Source organism: Bactrocera tryoni, chromosome 1 (assembly GCF_016617805.1).
Source record: "Bactrocera tryoni isolate S06 chromosome 1, CSIRO_BtryS06_freeze2, whole genome shotgun sequence".
Taxonomy (NCBI): domain Eukaryota; kingdom Metazoa; phylum Arthropoda; class Insecta; order Diptera; family Tephritidae; genus Bactrocera; species Bactrocera tryoni.
The window spans coordinates 71,070,182-71,093,899 of NC_052499.1; the positions used below are offsets into that span (position 1 = coordinate 71,070,182).

A 23,718-nucleotide genomic window follows, 5' to 3' on the forward strand; every position below is an offset into this window, starting at 1 on the left:
TTATTCCATAATTTTTGCAGGACTTTAATTGAGATACTGCCACTCTCCCTGAATTTTATCAAAGCATGGCAGTTTCCGTATATTATTTTTCAATATGCTGTCCACAAAATAAGTCGTCACAGCTGAGAGAATATAAGTGATCATAAAACTGCTATATCTAGCCACATTTCGGAAAAAATCTCTCCCCAAAAATGCCACTTGCTCAGCAAATTTTTATGCTTAATTAAATTTCACTGCCCATTTTCCGCAGTCAAGCTCCACACCACACGTACATTAAGCTCGAACTTCTATTGCTGCTGATTACTACTCAAAAAGCTACATACATACATACTTGCAACAAATGTTATTGAAATTTTTAGTATACAACAACAGCAACAACAAGTTTGCGTGCATTTAATAGGCCTTTTTAATAATAAATACCACAGACATGCCACAGCAACCGCCGGGTGTATTAATATACACAAACATGTAGACAGTTACACGGTCCTCATATACGTAAGTATGTAGTGGTGTGCGCCACACAAAATGTGTGTTAGCTTACGGCCGTTGCCTAAAAATGCAACGTCATCGAAACCAAATGGGAATCCAATAGCGTGGGATACTTTGTACTTGTTGTTAGTGGTGGTAGGTGCATAGGTGTGTTGGGTGTGCTTCGTTGGGGTACATTGTGGCAGTATATCTGTGTTGGTTAAAATGAGAATTTCGTTTAGACTTACTCATCAACTTGTGGCATATTCATGTCATCTACAAAGCATGCAATCTTCTTGCCTATTGGTGGACCAAATGTGTCCTTTGTGCGTTTTTCCACAGCTGCCTCGAGCGTGCGCTGCACATCCATCGATGAAGTTCTCGATGAAAAATTAATATTCAATATGATCTGGAAAAAGCCAAAAAACATCAACGGAAGCCGTTGCCTATTCGGTTGCATGAATACATATGTGCATATGTAGGTGTGTGCAAGTATGTGTGTGTGTGTAGTGAGCACATAAACAAGCATAAAGAGTCACAGCGCAAATACCAAATAACAGCCATTACAACGATTACAACAATAAAACAAAAAACCAAATCGGAACATACGGCCACCAACTAGTATACTAACGTTAGGCGGCATCAACTCATCGTACCAGCATCGGGTTTGCAAATTTGTTGCCAATACCAGTATTCAACATGCAATATGAGTATGTGGCAATATGGATAGTGGCAGTGGCAGCCAACGTATTTAATAAAGTGCACAGAGCAAACAAAACGGTTGCAATGGATTTCTGCCTCCACAATTGCATGCAACATGATGTGTGTGTGCGAGCGTGTATATTTGTACAGAGCTGCATTTGTGTGTGCCTATATGTGCCGAAGTGGTTCATCACTCACATTCGAATCCGGATTTAGATTACGTAAATACTGTGAAATCATGGCTGTCTTTGATGTGCCCGCTTCGCCAACGAGCAGCACCGGGCGCTTGATCTAAACATTGGTCGGTGGCATCATTGTCCAGCAGAGAGGCATCAGCAATAATCGGCGCACATGCAACAAAAAGGTAAATATTAATAAAGTTTTTCTGCAGAATATCTAAGGCTGTTGGTCCTGTTTGACATTTCTACTCGCCGATTGTGGCGTGTAACTTTTATTTCCAACATTTTGTAAAAATAAAAAGGATACAAAACTTTCATATTAACTTTTGAAATTACAAAAAACGATTAAAAATGCAACTCTGTGTTGCTATAAATATCATATCTACACCAAATCTACATCAAATAATACTTTTTATTACAAGAAACAATATTTCTCAAAGCGGGTGAACAATTTCCAAACATCTCACTAGCACCTACCTCACTCATCAAGGCCAGCGTTTTGTTGGTACGCGTGCTGTCCACAGTCGGCACCAGAATCTCACTGAACTTAATTTCCGGATCATGTACATACTGCGGTACTATCCATTCCCAAGCAATCCAGCAGCCCTTCTCACGGCTATAGAAGTACTCGTAGAGCGTCGGTTTACTATTCGGCAATTGGCCACCCGTAGCTGGTTTCTCTGGCGAGTCTGTTACGGCAGGGAAGCCAGCAATACGTTTCAAAAATTCGTCGAAAATCGGCTTATCCCTTTCGATTAGTGTGGCTCCGAGTGAATTATAGACACACTGCAATAGACATAAGTAATCAATTAATCACTCATTGATATTTTGAAGATTATAAACTTTTTAAGAGGTTATGGTTATGGTGGTAAAAACCTATTTTTCAGGGTACCAAGCGAAAAACTTTTCTTTTTTATTGACCAACTCTAGTATACATACCTACTATGGACAGACAATAGTAAGACTTTTTAATTCAAATTATTCAACAAAAGAGCTCCATTAAATTTTGTGTGCGGAATCAAATTTCTGGTGCCGAAACTTTCAGAGTGTTGGAAAAGGCGTCGGTAATAATTGTTTGTCGCGAGTAAGTATTTTTGATTGGTACAAATTATTCAAAGAGGGTTGAGACCTCGTTGACAATGAACCATGTCCATTAACATCAACAAATAATAGACCAACATAGGGGAATTTGTGCTTAGGAATCGATGATTAACAGTCACTGACATCATTGGAATTTCATTTAGGTAAGATTGGTTCCAAAATCGCTCAAATTTTTCGAAAAACGGCGTCGCGTTAACGTCTGTAAACAATGCTTTCTGTCTAACAAAATGTCGTGAAACGTAATATTACTCGAGATAAGTCTTGGATCTTGGAAATAGATGATCAGTCGGTCGAATATTGTGGCAAAGGTGAACCGAAGCCGAAAAACCACAGCAAAGCAGGTCAAAAATCAAGGTTTTGTTGACAGTTTTCTTCGATTATCGAGGTCCCGGAATTATGGGCCAACAACTCTTGGAATATTCACCGTCGCATTATGCATTGATTCTTAGTAAGTTTTTCGTCAAATGTTCAACCAAGTCTGACTGAGCCCCGTGTGAGTTCTGGCAATTCAGCAATCGGCAACTCAAACGTCCGAATTTGAGCAAAGTCTTACTATTTTTTAGTATTTTATCTTCGACGAATAAACCCAATCATCTCCTGAAATTAAATACTCCAATAATGAGCTCGTGATTTAGCTCACAGAGACCGCAAACTTTGAGATTTTTACATCGATTATCTTCACTTATATATTTTTCGAAGTATTAAAGCAATGAACTTCCTTACAAATAACACATATGTATATACATATGTACTCACCTGCAAAAATCCGCACTCAATTGAGTCCTGATCGTAAATAATAGCCTCTGGCGCTTCCATGGCTATATCATCCACATTGGTGTACACAGGCAGCAAAGCATCGTACATATGACATAATTGCATAACCATATTCAATTCTGTTTGCGGAATAACCATTTTCAACGGATTGCCCTGTGAGGTGCCATCCACACCCTCCAAGATGAAAGCGATCGCTTGCACGACTATTTTCTCGTAGAAATCCTTCAAAATATTAGCAAACTTGTAATAATTTAGTAAAAGGTGCAATAAGATCCAGTGAAATTACATTTAATATGGCGTGTTCGCCCTCGGGGCGTGTCAGTATCCAGCGTTGCCAATATGGAGCGTAACGCAAATTTTTCGGATCCACATAGACCATGCCGGCGCGCGAAACAGTGGCAGGTGAGGCATACCATAAGTTGCCAACCTATTAAAGATGCAAATGTTGAAATAGTGTGAACAGACATGCATACATATAAATGATACTACAGTATTACTCAGCTAAAAGTAACAGGTTATTTTCGGCATGTCGTCAAAGAGAAAAATTAGTGTGATATATAGAGGGATGTTTATACAGTGCAAATTGTAAGTATATCTCCTAACTGTTGGATATCAAATACAATATTATTTTAATTGTAGGAAAATTGTCAGCTCGAACCGTTTCACAATATTTTTTAAGGAGGTTTTTACTATCTGTAAATGCTGATGACTTTGATTTTATCTGCTAGAACAACTAAGAATGCTTAAAGCTGAACCAAGGAGAAAAACATATGGGTACAGTGTTGAACGAGAACAAAACGATGATAGTACTATTACATATATAGTTAGAGAACTCCCCTTGGATCTCTGATTAGGGTGTATAACGTAATGCCGACAATCAAAATCTCGAAATTTAGAATCCCGACACTCAAAATACCGACAAATCAAAACACCGACAAATCAAAATACCGGCAAATCAAAATACCGACAAATCAAAACACCGACAAATCACAATACCGACGAATTAAGAAAAGATGGCGTTGTTCGTTCGAGGCCCTGCGGCCTTCGGCCTCCGGCCACGAACACGCTCAGGATCATAACCCTTAGTCGGCAGAATTCTCTTTCTGTGCTTCGATAGAAATAAGAGCGGACAAGATAAAACATTTTTCACATGTCGGCATTTTGGTTTGTCGGTGTTTTGATTTGTCGGTGTTTTTATTTGTCGGTGTTTTAATTTGTCGGTATTTTGATTTGGCCGCATATTTAAATTTTGTCGGTTTTTTGATTTGTCGGCATTTTGAATTTCGATATTTTGAGTGTATCCCCTCTGATTATTGTAAGAATCATAACTTCGAAATGGCAGTAAAATTCGTCTATCTTTAAACCAGTGCCAGTATTGAAAACAATAGAAGATTTGGATTCGTATGTAAAATCACTATATGAGCTGTTTATAAAGATTTATGAGGTTTTAATAACGAAAGCAGTGAGCATCTCATTAAATTGGTCACGAGACGACATGAGAAAAATTTGTTTATGAGTCGGAAGAAAAAGATATGTTTGAAGAGTGTGAGGCACTATAACTAGGGACAGGCCCCAAAAAGATTTTATAAGATTTATTACAGAAAGACTTAACTTCGCGAAGGAAAAAATTTTTACTGAAGTGTTCGACCGAAACTTTCTCGAAGGATATCGTGATTGTCAAGAAGATCGGCGAAGAGGAAATATGATGCACTAAAATTTCATTCTGTAGCTGCTCGATCTTTCAAATTACAAGATGCGTTCCAAAGTAAACAGGACTTAAAAAAAAACGGAAAAAATGGTTTTTTAGGCCAAATCAATTTACTTTATTCAAAATAGTCTCCTTCGGCTTCAATACAGGTTTTTGCACGGTCCAAAATCAAGTCGAATGAGTATTTTAGCTCGTTGGCCGATATGGTCGCCAGTATTCCGGTGCAAGCCTTTTGAATGGCCTCTACGTCTGCATAAGCCTTTTCTTTCATGGGCAAATGCATTTTTCCGAAAAGGAAGAAGTCGCACGGTGCCATATCAGAGGAATACGGGGAGCGGTTAATTGTTAAAATGTGAATTTTGGTCAAATAATCGTCTTTCGAATGTTGGAATCTGCGCAATTTTTGGATGCCAGTCAATTTGTGCGGAACAAACCGTGCCCACACCTTTCGTAAGCCCAAATGTTCGGTCAAAATGCGATAAATTGATGTTTTGGAGATGTTTAATTCCATTTTCATGAATTTCAATGATGATTTAGGTTGATTTTTGATGAATTCACGCACAGTTTCGATGGAATTTCCGGTGATTACGGATTTTGATTGGCCCACATGTTGATCGTCATTTATGTCCTCACGACTACTTCGAAAACGTTGAAACCGCTCGTGCACTCTGCTACGGGATAGGCAATCATCGCCATAAATTTGTTTCGTCAATTAAAATGTTTCGGTAAAAAGTTTTACCAATTTTAAAACAAAATTTAATGTTGGCTCTTTGTTCGAAGCTCATTTTCGCACCGATAACACAAACATACTGACACTTAAAACGCAATAACTTCACTTCCAATCCATGAAATATCATGAAATTCTCACTGGACAATCGATAAAGATAGCAGATTCTAACGCACCAGTAGACATATACTAGATGGCGCCACCAGGAGGCGCTGTTTACCTCGGAACGCTCCTTGTAATTACAGGTAGTAGGTTACTTCAGTTTTCTCAGATTAAGATCCTCAAAATGGTCCTCCTGCGTATTGTCAGTGACCCTACAATACTTTTAACGATTGTATCTTCCTATACTTTGTTTTGGGAACATAGAAAACTTTATCTGAGCTAAACTGTGTCCAAGCGCGTATGTATGCATTGAGTGACTAACGCCGTCTCATTACAACGTCATTTATCATTCAGACAAAAAAAGGCTTTTGCATATTTTTCCTAAGTACGTTTGTATGTATTACTGCAGGCGATCGGCTGGTGAGGCATGTTGCACTGACAATCTGAAAACTGCCAGCGCGCTAAGTACATAGTTAGTTCACCTGCTGCTGCTTGTCATTGAATGCCACAAACGCCCTTCGTACACAGCCATGGGGTGCGGCCTTCAGAGAATATATATTTATATGTATGTGTGTGTGTGGTACTTACCTCGAACAGCAGCGCGCAGTAGCTTTCCAATCTGATGCGTTCGCCATTTGCTAATGTCAACAGCTTATTATCATCCATAACGGAGTTCATATTCTCGATCCACAGCGCGTCGACGTCACCATCAAAGCAGACATAACGGCGTTCCTGTCGATTAAAGGAAGTGGATAACACACACACAGTTAGATGGAAATATGTTGCAGCGGGCTCGACACAGCGGATGCATGCATTAGGCTGATTGTATTAGTTTGTCATTTGCCACTTGCAACTTGCCACTTGCCACTTGCCACATGCCATGTAACCGCTTGTGTCGATGTTGCATGTAGCACATGGGTATTACAAACGCGATTGAAAACCAGCGACCTCGTGGAAGCGGAAATTAGGCGTGCGCGGTGTTGAAAGCATGTGACCTCTCACACCTCTTTATCTACTAGCCATGTTAGTTTGCAGCACCTAGCGCCTGCTGTGATTGACATTGCAATCATAGGTGACATTTTTGTTTTCACTTACTCTCTAACCTCTCTCTATAGAACCTGAAGAGCTCGACGTGGCGCGTTGGTCTATTGTTTCGCGCTGTCAGAGTGGCAGCTGTGTTGCCTCAGGATTTATTAGCGCGACTTGCAAGTGTGATTTCCATTTGGCTGATTATGTGGCCACCGTAGCTGTGTGTTGCAAAGCGTCGCAAATACTCATACACACACCTACTCAAACACAAGCATGTGGCACGTTGGTGTCATAGTCATATGGGTGGGTTGCAGCGCTTACTTCAGCCACAGAACAATTTTGACAGTGTAGAAAATCCAGCTCGGCGCCGCGGTGGAGTGCAGGTGTTTGTGTGCAACATCGAAATGCTCTTGACTTCGACGCGTCAGAGCTTTGCGCACATTTTTTATATTTCTGCAATGCTTTTGTTGTTGCTGCTCTTGTGAGCGCTTGCTTCAGCGCACAAACAAGCATCAAAGTAACAAAGCGTATTTTCTTAAAGATGTGGCAAGCAGTGCGCGCCACACACGCCTGTTGGTTAAGGACCTCAAAGCCAGCGCCGCAGCAGTGCCACGGCAGTTGACATTGACATAAAATCTTTTCTGCGTTTGTGACTTGCACTGTGAATAATGTTCGTGAAGGTGAGTGCGGTCACCTTTCAAGGAATTCACCTCCCAAAGTTTTAGCTATAAGAGTTGCCAGCTAACGTTTATATATTTTTTGATGTGGGTTGATGTTTATTCAATTTTATATGAAGGCAGCAATATTAATTATTTTTCATTTTATTACATTTATTTTGTGGCAGTAAAAGTGGCACATCAAATTGCACAATCAGAAATGCGCGTCAATCAATTTTAAGTCGAAATGTGCCAATCAAATTTGCACCTGTATCCACCGACGCCGCATGCCCAAAAATGCCAGTTAAAATTTAAATGCAACGGTAAAAACGACAAATAGTGTTGTGGGCAATGTGTGTGTGTGCAAATTTGGTGAGAGGAGGAGAGTAGTTGACACACTTTTATGAATGTAATCACAATTGGCATTGCTTTAGCATACAGTGTGTGCAAATGATGATTTTTGTGTGCTAAACGAGAGACGAGTCGATTGGCTCTCGTTTGACAGTTAGGACTTTGTAGCTGTTATTCTAAATATATTTTCTTTGATGAATTATGTGTCTATTATGAAACTTAGTCTCTTTGTGATGGTGTGTCCGTAATATAGAACATAGGAATGTTTGTGGTCAGTTTTTGTCAACTTTTATATTCAGAAAGAGTCAAGGAAATATCATACCCCGATTTGACAGACCAATATATTGACATTCCTTTTTTCTACTGCGCCGCATGTACACAGTAAATTGGGATTATGGTAACGGGTGTTTTTTTGGAAGTGTGAATTTCAGTAAGTCAATACTTTTATTGGAATTATTCTCTTCTACAGTTTTTACTTTATTTAAATTCAGTTTGGTTTGTTAATTCAAAAGAAACAGACTCTCTTCGGCATAACGTTTGCAAATCGTGCATATTTAATACCATAACAATGGCTAATTTCTGGTAAGACATCGCCCGCTACGTCGACATATTCGCCCAACAGAGTCGAACACAGTAGACGCTGCTATGGACCTTAGTACTGAAGAAGACCCCAACTAGTCCTTCCACCATGGCGCGCAACAATTGGTGCTATGCCTAACCACTTTTTGGAAGTTTTCATGTTCTGTAAATGGGCCTAAAACGAGGTGGCCACCTATCCCGATTTTCGCAAGAAAATTTAGTTTAGCGATGAAGCTCTCGTTTGGTTCCAATTGTTGCATTTGGAGTGATGATCGTTCAAAAGCCATTGTTGGGACGTTGTTAGATCTTCAAAAAGCCTCTGCTAAATGTGTTCTATGGAGAGAGATAGGTGATTGTAGGATAATCAATCACTTGAAGAAAACTTTTGGTGAGCGGATTATCTCGCGTCGTGGGCCTATGGACTAGCATCCAAGATCGTGAGATTTAGTATCACTAGACTATTTATTTGACAAAGTATCTTTATGAAATTCGGTGAAGATTGTCGTCTCAGATGCTGGAGCTTACTCGGCTGCATCTAGTGATCAGACAGGCAGCGAAACATATCATGCTGCACTTGGCAACAGAGGGTTTTTTCAACGGGGAAGATAATGTCGCTTCATCAAATAAAGGCTTAAGGGGAAGACATACCACAGGCCCTTCTTAAGGCGGATTGAAGTGACTCCACGCTCGATCCACTGCTGAGGGGTAGCAGTATCCAGTGGAAGTTATTAGGGCAAGCACTTCGGGACCGCATATCAATGGGACATTTTGCGAGCGTCTGTCAAGCAAAAGTCTTTATTAGCGTATCGCTATATTCAACGATAGTCAAGCGACACTAAAAGCGATCTCAGCTTATAAGGTCAAATCGCTATTAGTGGAGGGGTCTATAAAAAAGCTGAACTGCCTTTCAGTTTGCAACCGTGTACACCTGATCTGGCTGTCAGGACTGGCCGACGAATTAGCCCGCTCTGCGGCAGCTTCCAGGATGGGGCCAGAGTCATGCATTGTTGTGGGGGCCCACACCTTAAAGGAGTTGCTCCCAATGAAGCAGAGAGGAGGGGAGAAAACGGCACTGGCAGCAGGTATGCACCACGCCAAGCTACTACTGGGAGGTTACAACTTTGCGAGGCTTATACATATATATAATCAGCTTCCCATGAAAAACTGGCTCAAGCTCTAGGTTTCATCTACGTGGGCAGGGATCACACCACTTCAGTTATTCAGGGTGCCATAGGATGCAGTGAAGAACCTCAATTATTTTCAATCTATCTATCTATCTATCGATTTTTCTTGCTTTAAATTAAGGTTAACAAGAGAGCATGGCTAGGACCAGCTGGCCTTCGATTGCAGAAGATCTGGATTTTCTCTTTTGTATGATTCAAAAATATGGAATACATAGCACGCAATCGGTGAGAGTGTTCTATGCTGGATTTTCATTGAACTCGCAGTTTGTCAGAGAGAAGGATAACAAGCTAATTTCTACAGATTTTAATTATTGAACTATTGAAAACTGCAATAAGTGATTAAAGTGCGAAAGAGGTCACTGTATGCCAAATCATTCGCTTGTTCTGCTCTTAAAAATGACGATTACATATCAAATATGAGTGTGTATATGTATATTTTATGTTGTTATAAAAATGCGTTAAATGCTTCAGAGCTATATATGTACGTATGTATGTGAATCATTAATGTATATAAATATATACTATACATTTGCATGTGTGTATTTGCATACCGTTGACGTCGTGTATATTTATATTGTCTAGCATTGCACTTTACCTCGCGCTCGGTCGGCCTATTCATCTCACGAAATATATTCGAAAATAATCCATCAATCCAATCGCGTGTATCCATGTCGAGGTAACCATATAGTTCGATTACCGAACAGGCCTGCAATAAATAAAAATTGTACGCATCAAATTAAGGTAAACGAAAAATTCATAAAATCGATTGGCAACAACAACTGCAATAAAAACAAAACGATATTATCATAAAAGTTTTCACAAATCGGCATGTCGCTTCGTTGATACACACACACATACAGGTTTTTGCATTATTATATAAAAGTGCTTTGTCGTGGTTTCTGAGTGCCCTGAAGGAATATGATCTGTGCCCGCGACACGCTGTCAAGACTGCGAAATTATTCGTGGGAGAAATACAAGTACATATGTATATGGGGTAAATATTCATTAATTTATCTCATTGATGGAAGATGTAGCCATATGTACAAGTTCACGCAAGTGAGGAAAGTTCTCTGAGCGCCATTCACTCGGGAGTGGCCAGAATCGATTCTGATCTTGGACTAAGTAACCTCTGGGTAGCCAGAAAGCACCCGTTTGAAGGCGAGCTAAAGTGAGAACGCGATACATATCTCCCCCGGGTTATGCACTGGGTTTGGGACGCGCCAAACCCTGAAGAAAACAACCTCGGATCATATATCCCCTTTTTGATGACGACCACTGCAAACGTATTAAGGATTACGATTAAAGGGCATGTACCTGGAATGCCCGGTTCCTTAATTGGGAAGGCGCCGCGGCTCAGATGGTTTATGTCCTCGTAAGAGTAAAGGCTGACATCACCGCCTTTGGTTTTCGTCAATGTATTAAATATCGAATTCTCAATTGACCATACATACAGTTGCTGTACCACCTCAAGTAATAATAACTATTACCGTAACTGATTTTGTATATTCCGTCATAAATTTACTCCTCAAATAATTAAGACTCACCAAGCATTTACAATCAATAAAAACTTGGCTTGGTCATATTATTTTCATTTGGGACGAGTGAATATTTTTAAGTCCTATCCCTTTCCTGCAGGGAGCGATTTTTAACTATAGATATAAGTCCGGAATTTATGCAGTTTTCACCGACGTTCATTTGGATGCATCAAAATATTTTATATATAAATAGACAACAACAAAACGAGAGCAATATCAGCAAAATAAACAACAATAAGCGGGTTGTATTAATAGCAATATTGAAGTAGGATGATTATTGAAGAGTCGACGTTGACGCTGACATGCCCTGGCAGTCATAACAGCATAGAACTGGCGAAAGCCACCAATGCAAAAGCAGAGCCGCATTTAAAAAAAGTGAAATTCAAATATGCAGAAATGAACGAAATTAAGTTTATTTATATACATATGAACGCAAAAAATCGGAAAGGGAAAGTGATAATAGAGGTCACGGCATTGCAAAGGCGCTTGAAGTTTCAGCATGATGTTTTTATTAATTTTTTATTAATAAAAAAACGGGATGCACTTAAAATATCGAAGTTCAAAATGCCGATACATCAAAATGCCAACAAAATTTAAAAATGCAGCCAAATCAAAACACCGAGAAATCAAGAAAAGGTGGCGTCGTCCGTTTGAGGCCATGCGGCCTCAGTCCACGAACTCGCTCAAGATCATGACCCTTAGTCAGTAGAATTCTCTTTCTGTGCTTCGATAGAAATAAGGGCGGACAAGATAAAATACTTTTCACATGTCGCCATTTTGGTTTGTCAGCATTTTGATTTGTCGGTGTTTTGACTGTCGGGATTCTAAATTTCGAGAAAACACATGATTATTTTTTGCGGTTCTTTTGTGACATATAAAAGTGTTATACGTTTATCAAAACCTTAACGTCTCGAAACTAATTTAGAAATAAAACAAAATCTCGAACAATATTGGATATTAATATTTTGGTTCGGTGAGTAAAAAATCAAAAATATCCTTAAAAAATTTTCTAAATGAGCTTTAACTAAGAGTTCTGAAGAAAAACAATTTTCCCCAGCTAGAGATTAACTTGTTTTTCTTTAGTAAATCAGCAATAATTATCATAAATCAATAATTCTTAATTTCAAAATAACAACTCTATGGTCGTCTTTGAAATACAATGTCTTGCGACAACGCTATATACATATTTATTTCAGCTCCTGACAGAAAAAAAAGTATAGAACTTCAATTGCATTCTTTGCAATCTAGATCTTTTCCTAGCGGTTTCTTCTCTGCTCAAATACCTGTGAGAAATTTGTGCTCAGTTGGCTTCGTCACGGATGAACGGAAGTTAAGAGTGAGAGTACGAGGTGGAGTCTTTTAAGGCTACTAGACCACTGTATCGTACTTCAGGTGGGGTTAGCAGGCATCAAGTTAACAGTAGATGTATGTACTGCTTCAGAGCCGAGTCGACTTTCCGATGTCCTTCTGCTTTCTAGCGCTGAACCATTGAACCAGCAATGAGCTCGGCAAGTGCTGGTCAACAACCAGAACAGAGGTGACTGTGAGATCTCTCTGGTCCAGAGTAAATCATTAGAGGGCCCCTAAGTACTCGCCCTTAACAACGTCAATCTAACCGTAATTCAAGATGTTCTGACTGGACACTATGCAATAGGATAACACGTGATGCGGCTAAATATTTTGTTGAAGGTTTTTGCCAGATCTCTAAGGAGAAAGCAGTAAGGCATGAAATTAAAATATCTTGGTCGATACGCCTTCGTTCTAGCGAATCCACATTTCGAAACCACGACTTGTATAATATGTATATAAGGTTTGTTATTAAGCATAGTTAGAAAGATCCGATTTTGTTCAAAAGGGTTTTGCCATTTCGCATGTAATTGCATAATGCTACGCCCATAGAAACCCTCCTCTCTATTAGTAAAAATAGTATGGCATGGCGTTTCGATGAAATACAAGTACATTTTCTTTGCTATTGGCCAACGCTTGTCGCTTCTGGCCGACGGCTTCCTTCAGACGGTTCAATTGTTGAAAATACAGGTCCGAATTAAGAGTTTGAGGAACATATTATAGTATATTATTCGAAGTAAATAGGTTTGGTGAACGAGGGCAAGCCGAAATATCTCCTGTCATCAGACAAACAGTCGTCGCACTCGCGTCTTGGCTCCCATGACACTGAGCATTGCATTAACTGCAACGACAACGTCAGCTTCGAAATCCAACGAAGAATAAAATCCTATCTCAACGAACAAAGACCAAACTCTATAAGTCACTCATCATCTGCCATGACATATGGTGCAGAGACATAGACGATGGCAAACTTCTGGTCGACGTTATGAGTTTTGGAGAGAAGGGTTCTGCAGAAGATGTATGGTCCTTTTCGCGTTGGCAATGTTCACGGGAACGATGAAAGTATTCGACGCAATACCCAAGGGGAAGACCTCCACTCCGTTGGAAAGACAAGATGGAGAAGGGTCTGGCTGCACTTGGTATCTCCTATTAGCGCCAAGCCGCGAAAAAAAGAATAACTGGCGCTGTTATAAGCTCAGCTATAACTGCGAAAGCTGTGTCTTCCCCAATAAAGAAGATGGTTTCTGGTTAATTTAAGCAGTGCTTGCATAATGATCTAATCTATCTATTTTTGTCATCAAAACTACCAGAAAGGTATCGACGAAATCAAGCTTTCACGTCAGAATCTGGAGACTCACATTTTCAGCTAACTGACTGACCTGTGCTGTTATCGAGGAAATGCTGTATTTTCTCTTTGTTGGTGTCCGTCTTTGAAGCGTACTCAAACCATACAAAGTCAAGCAATGACAAAATTGTCTGAGAAAAGTTTTTGGTGTGAAATTTTCCAAACCCCATACCATTGTACATATGATTTTATACTACCTGCGATACTGATTACTAAAACTATTTACTATAATATACCTTCTGCTGAACAATAAACCCCAACTCACTTCATTTGCAGAATATTCGCAGATCCTACTATTATTTGTTAATTATCAAATGCTTTTCACCGAGTGATTCCTAAATATTCAATAGTGTTCCAATTAATGCACAATTATCTGAAATGAAAGTTACAAGGACTTTATTTTTTCCCTCTACCTTGCCAACAATTTCTATTTTATTCGCATTTTCGCATTGCACTTTGCAATTTCGAATTGAACCGTACACATGCATGCGCATAGCCCTGCACTTGAGAGCAATGTGATTTCAATTCATTGTCCATAATGGGCCTTAGTAATTAAGAGTGATATAAAATAATGGAGAAAAAACTCTGCAAAATTGTTGAACGCGTGTGAAGGTTGCAAATGCAATTACGCAAATTACAAAATCCTCGGCTAATAACCGGAACCACCTTTACAAGCCACCGTCCGGCGCCAAGCAGCAGCAGAAAAAACAAAAGAGTGCAGCAACTGCATTCTGAGTGTGTGTGTGTGAGGGCAAGCGGGTAGGAAGGCGTTAATTTGAGCGAGTATAAACGGAAGCCAACCGGACAAATGACAAAGGCCATGCTGCTTGTAACGGGACGGCAGATGCCTCAACAACATGCCACGTAGCTGTTGTAGACGAGTCAAGGTTGGCTGACCGTTGCTCGGTTGGTGGTGGGCTTGTTGGACAGTGGTGCCTTGGCCAGTTGCTTGGTTGGTTGGTCGGTCAGTGGGATCAAAAGCAAAGGCACAAAAGCCATTGAAGCCAGAAAACAGTTGCCAGCTAGTAACAACAAGCTACTGCAAATCCTGGCTACTCTTGTTGTTGCTTATTTTTATTCAACATTTATACTATTTGTTGTTGTGTTTTTGATGAGTTTTATCAAGTTGAATATTTTGCTAATGCTTTACTGCGCTTGCTTTTGTTTTAATTGTTCGTCGCTTCGGTGCTGTATTTTACGAGTAGATAGGACTAAGTAAGTAAGCAGGTAAGACTCACCTTTGGGTTAAGTACGGTACACTTGGTGGGCAGACCCATGTGGCATTGTGCTTTAATTAGTGTATTTATGACGACAGTCTTGCCACCACCTGTTGGTCCAACAATCATAGTCGAGTGTCGGGTCATCATGGTCTCGTACATTTGCACCACTTTGTCCTCCTGCGTTGCGGTGTTGGGGGTTGGGATGTATTGGGGGTAAAACCATTAAAGTGCAGTAGGTTCGCAGCCATCCATTTCAGTAGTTGACCATAGTGATGAGTTGACGAGTTGTTGAGTTGCAAATGGACGTTGACGATAAGTGATGGCGATGGCGGCGGTCGGTTGTGTGTCGACATTTTTGAAAGTTGGCGTGAAAAATAAGAAATACAAAAAGTGTGGATGAGAAAATATTTTTGCTTAAAAAGAGATATCCTCAAAAAAAAAAATCCTGACGAAAATGCTTTGCAACATTCCGCACTGTGGCAGCGCGCTAAATGCAACGCGTCATTCTGTCAGTTATGTGTCCGTTATGTTTCAATGACGCGGCTCAAAGCGGACCGCAACAGGAATGCCGGAGAATGCTATACAAAGCCGAAACAAAAGCACTTCGCTGACACAGTAAGACTGACTATAAGACGAGGCGCCATTTTACGCTCAACAGCAGCGCGCTTTGTCTTATTTTTGGTTGACTTATGTATATTTCAGTCAGCGGTTTTTCACGTTTGCCCGTTACTTTTCGCACAATTCACAAATTATCTAAAGCATCCACTTGTTCCACTTAAAATTCTTGGCGGACAGGCATTTGAGCGAATGCTCCGGGAGAGACTCAAAAGAAAGCTTGCTGTGGCTTTGAGCAGCTTTTTTGAGTAGGTGCTGAAGTGTCAAGCAGTTGACATTGCAAAGAACTTCAAAAGTGTCAGTGAAGTGCGGTTAGCGTTGGCACAAAATATTAAGGGAAGTAAAATTTTGAAAGGAATCAAAGGATTTTATAATTTACATAGACATAGTTGGGGACTGTGGTGAGCTATGAAAATCACTTTTGAACTTTAACTTACCTGATCGGCGAGTAGCACGTAGCCGTCGGTAACGAGAGTGTGTCGCACAGCGGCATTAAAATCCGGATAACCAATGCGTGGGCAATCAATGCCAGGGAATAAGTCCTACGGTGATAAGAAATTTACGTCAATTCGTTTTTTATCCAAAATATATACATATATTCTTGTATTTTCCCGTCAATCAGTCATGAAATAGCTACCATTTCAAGATTCGTTAGAGGGTCGAGATTTTTTTTAAAGTAAAGTAAATTAAAAGGTCATTATAGAAGAAAAGCAAAAGAAATAAGAGAACTGGACTATTCTCTGAACCTGACCTGAAGGCATACTACCTTCTTGATATTCGGGTAATATGTTCTCCATAAGCACTTCTCATAAAATAGTTGGAACTATAAAAGCCAAGAGGATTTTACGATGGTCTATAAAAGCTAGAGTTGTGTTAGTGTGATTTCACATCGTTTTTTTTTCTAGTCGGACATTTGCATGAGACAAAATTTTTGGCTGTGTCGCATAGAACCTAGAACCTTTGACATTTTCAGAAGTGTACAAGTACTGGTGGTGCACATATGCTCACGCGACGCGACAGCCAACAGTAAACTGTACCGTCAGATGATAACAAAACTCCAAACGGTAACCTCATGATAGTGAAAAAAATTATTTCGAGGGGTATTGGTACGTGGTATGACATTTTTTACCGCTAATTATTCGCACTTGTTACTCCAATTATAGCATCTCAACTTCAAGTAATTAAGAATTTAATATTAAATTTGAAGTTCAAAACTTCAAAGTAATTATTAGCAGTTTGAATGCTACCTAAGTTCTAATAAGAAGCCTCATATATGAGCAAAGCCATCTTGAAACAAACAGTTGTAAAAATCGTTAAATAAAGTAAAACCCAAAGCAAAGTTCCGCCAAATATGTGACTAAGAAAACTTCAAAGTCTGGAACGATATTCGTCTGTGGTGGAAACAGCGAACGTTTCGCATGTTGAAATTGTAGATACTATCATAACTGCATTAGTGTAACCCAGTAGGAAATACTATAGTTTAACAGTAGCAGTGAGCAAACAAACAACCTTCGCACTCGCACTACGAAGTCTTAGATAATTTCGTCTATGTTGGAATGTTAATGCTAATCCAACAACAACGTCAGCTTAGAAATCCAACACAGAATAACTCTTGCCAACTTCGGTCTGAGTAGGCAGTTGAGAATAAAGTCCTCTCTCGACAATCAAAAAGTAATTTTTTCAAGTCACTCATCATCCCCGTCTTGCTATATAGAGCAGAAGCAAGAACGATAGCAACATCTGATGAGTCGGCGTTACGAGTTTTCGAGAGAAAGGTACTGCAGTTGATGAAACGATGAACTGTTCCAGATATATAACGACAGCGACATAGTGCTGCAAATTGAAGACAGCGGCTACGCTGGCGAAGTTACTTCGTCTTAATGGATGGAAATACTCCGGTTCTGAGAGTATTCGACACAGTACCCTGCGGGGGAAGCAGATGAAGGGAAGACCTCTACTCTGTTTGGAAAGACCAGGAGGTGAAAGACCTGGCTGCACCTGGAATCTCCAACTGGCGCCAAACAGCGAAAAGGAAGAACTACTGGCGCGCTGTTGTAAAAAGATGTTTGGTTGTCACAATTTTCATACTAAGCATAACTTATTATTTTCTATTGGGTAGTGTAGGAAATAAAATTATTTATGTTTGTCCATATGCTCATTATTGTTTTTAGTATTTCCCTAAATGTAGGTAAGTATTTAATTTTAAATACAGTAACACACTTTCCAAACCATTTGCCAACCATGAAAATTGGTATGTATGCACTTGAAGTTCACCGCAAAGCAAAACCGAATAAAATTTTTCGTGATATGCTTTAATGTACATATGAATAGAAGCTTCCCAAATGCCGGTAAGTATGTATGTTATCAAGGCATCTACATATAAGTATGTATATGTTTACAGTTAAAGCTGATGTTATAGTACCCTCATTACAACATAAATATACTAATATACTTCCACATTCCATATCTACACTGCTAGGAAGTATACATAGGTTGCCTTCTCTATTTCGAGATAAGAGAACCAAAACAAATTTTAGTTTTCGAAAATCGCTCTGTTCACTACATAAAATTAGATATATGTAACATAAAATTTTTGGCTTCCGCTGACAGTTATAGCCAATATATAACCATTTTATAACCAAAACTCATATTTTGTTTCGATATTAGTGAATTGTAATCTATCGTTTTTCATTCGTCTCTAAACTTATGAAGCGTGATTTTACGTTATTTTTGATTTTAGGTGACGATATATCCTTTCGTATGAATTTGAACCAATTTTCAAACCACTTTTGCGGTCTGCACTCATAAATCTTCTGTTTAGGTGTCGACAAACGTTGACCTCATAATTTTGTTTTTCGTACGGTAATAACAAAAGTCATTCGGTCGTAAGAGAGGACTATACGGTGAACAGCGTATATCGATGTTTTGAGTGCTCGAAAAGTTGTTTCAGTCAATGTGTTAGAGCTCGCATTACGATTACATTACATTACATATTACGAAGTGTGATCGGTCTTCGACGGTTGGTATCCCAACCACACGCTAAATCACATGACGATCTTGCTATGTATATCAGTTTGCGCCCAGCAATAATAGTTTCCGGAATAGTTAAACCATGACGAAAATTGTAAAAAATAATCGTGTTCGCGATATTATTCCATTTTTTGGTCGAGATGAATATTTCAAGTTACTGTAAACAGTAGAAACAGCGGTAGTATGTCAAAACGTGCTGAGTATGTATAACATTAAAGATGTTGAACTTTACAATGAAGTTGTCAGTTGCCAGATACTAGGGTTGCCAAACCCCTAAATATAAAAGGCAACCTATGTGTGCGAGTAATTCGATAGGTCTACTTTCTTATGAAATACATTGTTGTCGCATAGAGCTGTCATTCAACGGTTGGCGTATACACCCACGGAAATCTGTTGTATGCGTTGCACGTGCGCCTACTTCACTCGCAATAAGGCTAACTCGAAATCAAATTGTTTTTCAAGGTACTAACACAAAATTGGAAACATACATACGCATATGTATTCATATAAAATATAAAGCGTTAACGTATAATATATATTGTATGTGTGTGCATATATTTGCTGAATATGATTTGCCTGCGCGTTGACAACACGTCCCTGCGGCAGTTTAATATAGTAACTGTAAATGGGTTTACTTACCTTAATAAGTCCCAAAAACAATGGCACATCCTCAAAGACGAATTTCGGAAAGTTCATGTCACGCAGTACACGCATGAGAACAACAGCCTCGGGTAGATCCTCCGACGCGCGCTTCATCACACCCGCCATGCGCAGCACCGAGTTCAGCGAACGCAAACCCCAATCGTAATGGCATTGCTTGGAGAGTTGCTCCTCCGCCAGCTTGTACAGTACTGTCATTTTCTTTGCAAGTACCTTTAAAAATAATTACCGTTATTATTATTAAAATTTTGCGCAAAAAACGAAAGCGCGTCATTAGAATGTTTGCGGTGAAAGTGTTTCAGCCCGGATGAAAGTGTTGCTGCGCGTGGCATGAGGAGGGGGAGGGAGCTGGAGGTGGGTTGGAAGTTGTTGTTATTTTGCGGGTTAGCGTGTATATGTGTGCGTGTGCGTAAAATCAGCTTTTATTGCGCAAACAATGGCGGTTCCTGGTTACAACTTGCCACACAGCCTTTGTTGTTGTTATTGCCGCCAGAAGTGTTTGTCTTGTGCGCAGCATTTTGGTAACTTAATAATCGCATTATTGTTATGATGATATTATGACTTGAGCATATGGAGACATTGTGGGCGGATAAAGTGAAACATACTGCTGTATATACCTACTTGCAACCAGCAACAACAAGCTGTTAGCACAATCGCTGACATCGGCAAGAATGTATGGTTAGAGGTTAATAAGGCGCACACTTTCTTAAGCATCACCAATAGCCGTACTGGCAGTTTTGAATATGCTGCTTTAGGCTCATGTGGTGCGGGTTGAAAACTTGAGTGTCAATAATGTTAACTCACCTTGGCCGTTAAAAATCCATCGGAGAATAAGGATATTAAGCAGATTAACTCCAAATCCGGTTTAATGCAGGTCACCGGCCGGAAGAGCGCTTTAACCGATTCGGGTAACTCTGTGCGTCCGGCATAACCAGGATTCATGGTGACAAAGACGCCAACTTTGCGGTCGAGCTTGATGTCGCCACCTTCGAACTGCGAAAAGCGAAGGAGAGTAGAGTATGGATATTTTGTGAAATTGAAATTCTACTTGCATGTAATAGAGATAGAAAGTTCAATTATTTGAATTTTAAGCTTAGGTATTTTAGGCTTAGAGTGCCATTTTAAGTGAAGTGTCTGAATCATATGAAATAATGATAAAAATCCAAAAAAAAAATAATATCCTACACCTTTCTTATCACTTCATCAAATACGACGTTCATTCACCAGAGAAAAAACTACTTTTTTTTTTTCTAAAACAGTTCCTAATTACCAAGTGTTAATTACTAAGTGTTCTAAAGAGCATTTTCCTTATCTTTAACCAAAAAAAAAAAATTGTCAAAGCATACATTTAGGATGCGTGATCTTGATATCAATGTATAATATTACAAATACATTGTTTGGAAAAAACTAAGTTTTGGTGATAAATTATAAGTAAAATGTGTCTTTCATTTATAAAACTCAATCAGCTTTTCTCCATATCATCACTTCGTTAGTTTGTCAACACTGTTGGATAATTATTTGTAATCCTTGATGTAGACTACATGTTTTCGTTTGAACAAAAAAACATCGCTGGTTCGAAACCGGTTTTAGACCAATAGTTTCTTAGGCAAAGTTGTACAGAATGATCCGTAAAACATTTCTCACATACGTGATCTTTTTCTTTTTGGCTGCTTGCAAATCGACCCTCTCTTGTGGATATAAGTACGTAAGCTTATTTATCAAGCCCTCCTTTTCGGCAGAACTTTTAATGATCCCGCAACTCTCTTTTTAAATGTTTCATTACCCTAGAACTTCTACGATGGAATCCTAAATGTAGGCTATGCTTTCATTATTTAGTTTTTTGAGGGCATAAATATTTACATATAAAATTAAAATTAATAATTTACATACACAAACACACATCGAAAATGCTAAATATAAAATCCGTAGAAATCACTTACAATGATGCGGTCCAGTTTTCTTATCAATCCATTTCTTATAGTCTGCAGTTGTGTAGAAATCACACTCAACACCGAAATGTCGATGCGATTGAATTCGTCAAAACAGCCCCAAGCGCCGCACTGAGCTAGACCCGACAAAATAGTGCCAACAGCGCGAAAATCCATACCCTCACCACAATTGGTGACCACACAAAGCAGTGCCATCGCCTTGGCCAAATCTTTGGTAGTCTCCGTTTTACCCGTACCGGCGGGACCGGCGGGCGCACCGCCCAAATTCATAAGCAACGCTTGTGTTATAGTCAAATAGATGCGATCCGTTAAGGGTGTGATGACCAAACGACCATTCAAACCCATATATTCATAACCATACTCGAATTGACCCGAACATTGTATAACATAGAGATTATCGTACAACTTTAGCCAATAGAAGCGCAGTTGACTCTCCCAACTGAACTCGCTCGCATCCAAAATATTGTCACGTACGAAAGCTTCGATGATGTCGCGTGCATGCACATCGATTGTCGTGATAGTTTTGAACTTCAAACGATCGTTGCGTGTCAAATTCGAGCGCACCTTAATGACTAACTCTTCGATTTGATGATTCTGCTTCTCGAGGAAATCCTTCATGGCGCGCATATTGTGATGATTGGTGGCCTGATCGAAAGCCTCTTCCACTTCGGCGGTCCACCAGACAAGTGAAGCAGCAAGTCCTACCATGCCCTGGTAGTTCATCATCCAATCGGGTCTGAGGGTGAGCAGGCGACAAAAAAATGACAAATGCATAAGTAAATGGGTTGCAATTGAAATAAAGGCGTCGTAAAAATGTGAAAGTGCTTATAAGTGGTGCGCGGAGTTAAAAACACACACCCACACACTTGCGCTATGAAAAGAACGGAAAGAAAACGTTGCTGCGGCTAACTGAAGCACGATTGCGCGGAGTGCTAGTTGGGTTAGTACAGTGAGATATTATACACTCTCAGCATAATCGCTGGTAATAAAATGTAAATCCCAGAAAACGACTAAATTATTCATTGTTAGCAATAAAATGTTGCAGGCGTTGCGCCAACGAGGAGGATGACAAAGCTTTGCAGCGCACCACAGCTCAACAACACAGGAACTATTGTGACAAGACGGGGCGCGGGTGAGGGTGAGAGCGAGCGCGCAGCATTACTCCTGCAGTTATGTCATGCTCAATTGGACAGCGTAATAAAATACTTTTGTGTCTGCTAAGCATTCTTCAACCCCCCCAGCCAATAAACCTTAACCTTCGCGCACCCTCCCGCGCCGCTGCACAGTACGCGACGCGATAAGTGACCCAATGTGTTCGACCCGGCAACTTACCTTGTTATTTCCAGATCAGTGCCAAAGTCATAGATGGCACGCTTGGTGATGAAACGATTCGAGCGCCGCATCTCGTCCAGCACGTCGCACATCCAGTTCTCAACGCGACCCTTGGCGCGCACTGCAAAAGACGAAAATTGAATGGGCGGTTAGGAGAAGGAGTGAAACTCGAGCAGAATTCGACAGACAATGTCAGTAACCACAATATTACAAAATCATAAATAATAACAACGGTATATTTCACAAGCATAACTGTGCGTGCTGTCTGTGGATGTAGCGAGCTACATACATACATATACACATAAATGACAACAATAAAGCGAGAGCGTGTAATAAGCAGCAGCGGTGCCGATAATCATCTTCAGAAATCGAAAAAGAAATTGAAATACTCAAGTGCGTGCGGGGGGAGGGGAGAGCGCACTGACGGAGTGTGCGTAGCATTTAGCGGCGGTCAGTAGCGACACTGATTTTGTAAGGAAAGATGTGAAATTTTCATTATTTTGCGTTCGCTGCGTAATTTGCATTAAATGTGCCACAGTGGGGCAAGTGCACAGTGGTGCGAATGTGTAGTTACCTGATTCAAAATATGATTGCACACTATTTGAAACGCTTTTTTATTTTAGGTGATTCCTAATTGTATATAAAGTTGTTTCAGAGAAATCGCCTAGTCAGCTATGCTGGATGTGAGATTGCTGACTGTATGCTCAAAACCCGTCAGAGTGCTTAACCTTATTAGAAACAGCTTCAAGCTTCTACCATATTAGACTTCTATTGGTTCCCGATCGCAGCGGAATCGCCGGAAACTGCTAAGCCGATGAACTAGCTGGTGAGGGCACTCTATCACCAATTTCGTTCGATTGGAAGTGAGTTGATATCTTCTTGCGTTCTGGCGTTAGACCTTTGAGCCTTCAGTGAGCTCATCAAGCGCTGGTCAACAACCAGAACTTGTGCGACTGAAAGCGTCTTCTGAGCTAAAGTGAATCGAAAAAGATCCAGTAGTTCACTAGTTATTGCGAAGCCAATTGCCTAAATGGTTGGTGTTCTTACTGAGGACTGTCTAATAAGTTTACACACGGTGGGGATAAATATTCTGTTCCTGTTTTTTTCGAATCTGTATAGAGGAAG

General features: G+C 39.9%; 1 protein-coding gene across 1 annotated transcript in view; it reads right to left on the reverse strand.

Moving 5' to 3' along the window:
* The window catches only part of LOC120775625 (dynein heavy chain 10, axonemal), a 102,660-nt gene that overhangs the window by 41,780 nt on the left and 37,162 nt on the right, over window positions 1-23,718 (reverse strand). Inside the window, exons 24-36 of the mRNA XM_040105918.1 lie at window positions 22,594-22,714; window positions 21,253-21,997; window positions 20,117-20,305; window positions 19,292-19,525; window positions 16,060-16,164; window positions 15,026-15,184; window positions 10,156-10,266; window positions 6,350-6,493; window positions 3,511-3,651; window positions 3,207-3,446; window positions 1,827-2,135; window positions 1,369-1,461; window positions 717-877 (exon numbers count right to left, since the gene is read on the reverse strand). Coding sequence (XP_039961852.1) covers window positions 717-877; window positions 1,369-1,461; window positions 1,827-2,135; window positions 3,207-3,446; window positions 3,511-3,651; window positions 6,350-6,493; window positions 10,156-10,266; window positions 15,026-15,184; window positions 16,060-16,164; window positions 19,292-19,525; window positions 20,117-20,305; window positions 21,253-21,997; window positions 22,594-22,714 — 2,752 coding nt within the window. The remainder of the gene's footprint in view (window positions 1-716; window positions 878-1,368; window positions 1,462-1,826; window positions 2,136-3,206; window positions 3,447-3,510; window positions 3,652-6,349; window positions 6,494-10,155; window positions 10,267-15,025; window positions 15,185-16,059; window positions 16,165-19,291; window positions 19,526-20,116; window positions 20,306-21,252; window positions 21,998-22,593; window positions 22,715-23,718) is intronic.